This window comes from Chaetura pelagica, unplaced genomic scaffold (assembly GCF_000747805.2).
Source record: "Chaetura pelagica isolate M959 unplaced genomic scaffold, ChaPel_1.0 scaffold246, whole genome shotgun sequence".
Lineage (NCBI taxonomy): Eukaryota > Metazoa > Chordata > Aves > Apodiformes > Apodidae > Chaetura > Chaetura pelagica.
This window is the reverse complement of record NW_009953647.1, coordinates 612,068-616,158: the sequence shown is the minus strand read 5'-3', so window position 1 is coordinate 616,158 and position 4,091 is coordinate 612,068. Positions and strand designations below refer to the sequence as shown.

General features: G+C 62.3%; 2 protein-coding genes across 2 annotated transcripts in view; one reads left to right on the top strand and one right to left on the bottom strand.

The window, feature by feature from the left end:
- Positions 1–292, top strand: part of HMGCS2 (3-hydroxy-3-methylglutaryl-CoA synthase 2 (mitochondrial)) — a 3,060-nt gene extending 2,768 nt beyond the window's left edge. Inside the window, 2 exon segments of the mRNA XM_009999874.1 lie at positions 8–100; positions 186–292. Coding sequence (XP_009998176.1) covers positions 8–100; positions 186–292 — 200 coding nt within the window.
- Positions 293–1,220: 928 nt separating this feature from the next.
- Positions 1,221–4,091, bottom strand: PHGDH (phosphoglycerate dehydrogenase; the record flags this gene model as incomplete). The annotated part of the gene is made up of 10 exons (XM_009999912.1): positions 1,221–1,375; positions 1,667–1,895; positions 2,110–2,237; positions 2,513–2,650; positions 2,867–3,014; positions 3,221–3,403; positions 3,507–3,605; positions 3,692–3,746; positions 3,828–3,893; positions 4,075–4,091. Coding segments are annotated over 10 exons (1,218 nt in total), but the record flags the coding sequence as incomplete, so codon positions are not given.

The following is a 4,091-nucleotide window of genomic DNA, read 5'->3' as shown; positions in this document are numbered from 1 at the left end:
ACCCGGCCCGCCCTGCCGGCTCGCCTGGATGCCCGCAAGCGCGTGGCCCCAAAGGACTTTGCCGAGATCATGAAGCAGCGGGAGGAGACCCATCACCTGGGTGAGTGGGGCCAGGGGATGAGACACCCCGCCCCCCCTACCAGGACCCCACAGCCCCCCTGAGCATCACTGTCCTCTCTCTGCAGCCAACCATGCTCCCCATGGCTCCCAGGCGGATCTCTTCCCTGGCACCTGGTACCTGACACGGGTAGATGCCAAGTACCGCCGGGAATATGCCAGGAAGCCTATCTAGGAGGGACTGAAATGGTGAACCCCAGGGAGGAGGATGCTCTTCACTGGTTTACCCTCAAATCTGGGACTGGCCTCTGCGGGAAACCTCATCTTGGATGGCTGGGAGGCATCCAGCAGCACTTGGGGCCCTGGAGCTGGTGGAGGCAGCGGCGTTTTCTGCTAACCCCTGGGTGGCACAGGGGAATAAAGGCACAGATGAGAGGGGGCAGCAGCCTGGCTCTGGCTCCTGGTCTCGAGTGGTCCCGTCCCACCCCAGGGCCCTTCCCTCAACCACCACGTGGCTGGATCACATCTGGATCATGGCCCCTTAAATGATTTATCCCACAGGCACCTAACATGGCCACCTGCCCACTGGACAAGTGCCTCAGTACCCCCACTTCCCTGGGAAGGGACTGGGCCCTGACATTTTTGGGGAGCCAAGCAAATCCCAGCTCCTTGGTCTTGGTTTCCAGGGCTGGGATGGTGAGATGCCTTTTTCTCACAAAGCTGATAAAATAAAGCATTCCCATGGGAAAGCCCAGGGGACCAGTTCCCAGCAGGCAGGGGGGGGCAGGTGATGCAGGGGCTCATGGGAGGGCTTAGCCCCCCTTGGAGTCCTGCCTGCTCTCTGGGCTGTGTCCTGGCACGGGACTGTGACCGGATGGGACCTCAGTGAGGCCACAGCAGCTGTGGAAACCTTTGTACCCTTGAGCAGCAGGGCCAAGAAGGGCTGGTGGTGGGAAGGACAGAGCCTGCAGGAGCTTTGGATTTGGGTACAAGGACCACACAGACAAGCATCACACACTCTCCCCTCCTGGACCCTTTATTGAGAACAGGACCACCCCAAGCCCTGCATGGAGGTGTGGGGCAGCCGAATGTGATGCTCCCCAAGCTGGGAAGGGGGTCTAGGTGCTGTGGCCATGGGGAGAGTCCTTGCTGGTGTTCAGGGTTTACAGGTTGAGCTGGAAGGCCTCCGTGACACGAGACTTCAGCTCGCTGAGGTCAGACAGGGGGGATGAAAGCCCCACGACGCGCCACTGCTCTCCTGCCACTGTGCTGGAGCTGTGGTAGGACTGGAGCTGGACCCCCACCTTCCCCAGCATCCCTGGAGAGGAGGAAAAGGGTTAGAGGCTGCAGGATGCCCCAGCACTTGGCAAGTAGCAGGGCTCTGCCCACCCCAACACCCCTCAAAGGTCCGTGATGCCGTGTTTTCCCCACACCCCACGTCCTTTACTCCAATCCCCCAAGTCCTTTGCTCCAAGTCCACAACCCTCTGCCCAAGCTCCCCCATCCCTGTCTCTCCACGCAACACCTGCTCCCTCCCTGCCAGAGCAGGGATGCAGGCCCTCCCCAGGCTGCCACCCCCCCCAGCTCAGGGGTGAGGCAGGGAGCTCACCGGCAAGCACAGGCAGTGTGTTGGGCTCAGAGGCTTTGGCTCTGTAGATGAGGACAGGGCCAGTCAACGGGGCTGGCTGCTTGAAGGTGGCCCCATTGATCTCCCTCAGCACTGGGGTGCTGCCCTGCACCGTCCCCGTTGCCCGGTGTGAGGTGCCCTGCAGGGCCACCTGCAGCAAGCCAGCACTGCTGTCGGGCTCGGGGGCCATGTCACCATGGGTGGTTGTGACCTGCCGGAGAGATGTGGCCGCTCAGCACTCAGGTCCTGCATGCAGCAGCGTGTTGGGAAGGGGTGTCCTCAGAGGCCACCCCAGGGGATGTTCCCTCAGCCTGAGAGGTGTGTTAGCAGCCCCACAGGTGACCCCCGGGCTCATGCTGCTTGGCTGGGCCAAACGGAGTCTGGGGGCACCAGGCTGATGGATGGAGCCCTAGGTATCCACGCACCTTCAGCCCAGCTTCCTGGGCCAGTAGCTGAGCATTCACTAGGGTCACTTCCTTCTGTGTCCCTCCAGTCAGCATGCCCGCAGCCACAGCAGGAGTCAGGTAGCTCCCAGCCTCTTGCAGTGGGGATCCTGGGGTGCAGGGAGGACGCAGGGGCTGGATGGGCTGGCAGCAGTGAACCCCATCCTGGAGCAGCCAGCCTGGGGCCGGTTCTTCCACTGACCTATCCCTACTCCCATCCTCTCTCCCATCCATGCACTTGTCCATATACCCATCCATACCCCCACACACCCATCCTCCTCCCATCCTCTCACACCACCATCCTCCCACCCTCCCATACATCCATTTGCCCAGCCCCTATCGGGGTCCCAGCACCCAGGCATGGGGTGCAGCCCACACAGCTCACCTAGGGTGCAGACCTGCACACTGCCCTGCACTTGCTTGCCCACCATGCGCAGCACTGTGCCCAGGGCCCTGGCCAGGACTATCCAGGGCTTGGTCTGGGGTGCAAAAGCCTTGCTGAGCGCCTGCCCGTTGACCTGCCAGGAAGAGCAGGGTGAGCGATGGGAACACATCCGCGAGCGCAAAGGGTTGCACCCACGTTTTACAGACAGGGAAACTGAGGCATAGAAGCCAGGTGCCCAGTGGGGGGGAGAGCGATGGGAACACATCCGCGAGCGCAAAGGGTTGCACCCACGTTTTACAGACAGGGAAACTGAGGCATAGAAGCCAGGTGCCCAGTGGGGGGGACCCCCCCCCCCAGCCAGCCCCTTCCCAGTGGCCATGTCCACGATCTGCATGGCGATCTCCTTGCCGCAGCGGCTCTGCGCCTCCCGCGTGCTGGCACCCAGGTGTGGGCAGCAGATGACATTGGGGTGGTTGACCAGGTCACGATCCTTTGGGGGCTCCTGCCAACACAGCCCAAACCCACCATCAGCCCCCAGCACCCACCTGGGAGCCCGAGGTGGTGGGCATTTACACTCTCTTCCTTTGCAAGGAGAGGAGCTGGGGAGGACTGTTTGAGGTTTGCCAGGTTGTCCTAGCCGGGCTTGGGCAGAGTTAAGGTGCCGCTGTGATGAAGCCCAGCTCAGGAGGTCACTGCTGACCTGCTCACCTGCGTGAAGACATCGAGGGCAGCTCCGCCGCACTGCCCCGACTGCAGTGCCCGCAGGGAGGGCAGCAGCGGTGTGTGCACCGTGATGAAGTCGCAGCGGGGCCAGATCTGCTCCAGCGGCAGCTGCTCCACGCCGAAGGCAGCCGAGACTTCGGGGGCAATGATGGGGTCGTAGCCTATGGTCTGAGGCAGAGCAGGTGCTCACTCCTGCAGTCTGGCATGGTGCTCGTGACCAGGCTAAGGGGGGCCCTGTTCCCCATCACTCCTCCCTGCCCTGGCCACTTACCTTCATGCCAAAAGCCTGCATGCGGGTGGCCACCTCCCTGCCAATGCGCCCCAGCCCCAGCACGGCCAGTGTCTTCCCATTCAGCTCCATGCCCATATACTAGGGTGCGAGGCAGAAAGAATGAGTGAGTGCACCCCACGTGGGCACCCACTGCCTTGTCCTGCCCGGGGTGCTGCACCTCCTACCTTCTTGCGGTCCCACTTGCCCTCTTTCATGGAGGCAGCTGCCTGAGGGATCTGCCTGAAAGGGGAGGCTACAGTCAGCACGGGGTTGGGGTGGCTGTGGGGCAGACATCATCCTCCTGTCCTTGCTCATGCTCACCTGGCCAAGCACAGGATCATCCCACAGGTGAGCTCAGCGGCGCTGAGGCTGTTCCCAGTGGGTGTGCTGGAGATGGAGAGTGGTGTCACTGGTGTGTCACCCCTTTGCTGATGAAGGTCTGCACCCCGTGAGGATGGAGACCCACAGGGTGGTGACACAGAGTGCCACGGGTGGGGAAGGGCCTGTTGAAGCCTCTCCTGTCTCCTCAGGAGCACAGGCAGGGCTGTCCCCATGCTCCTACTCTTACTTCATGACCAGGACACC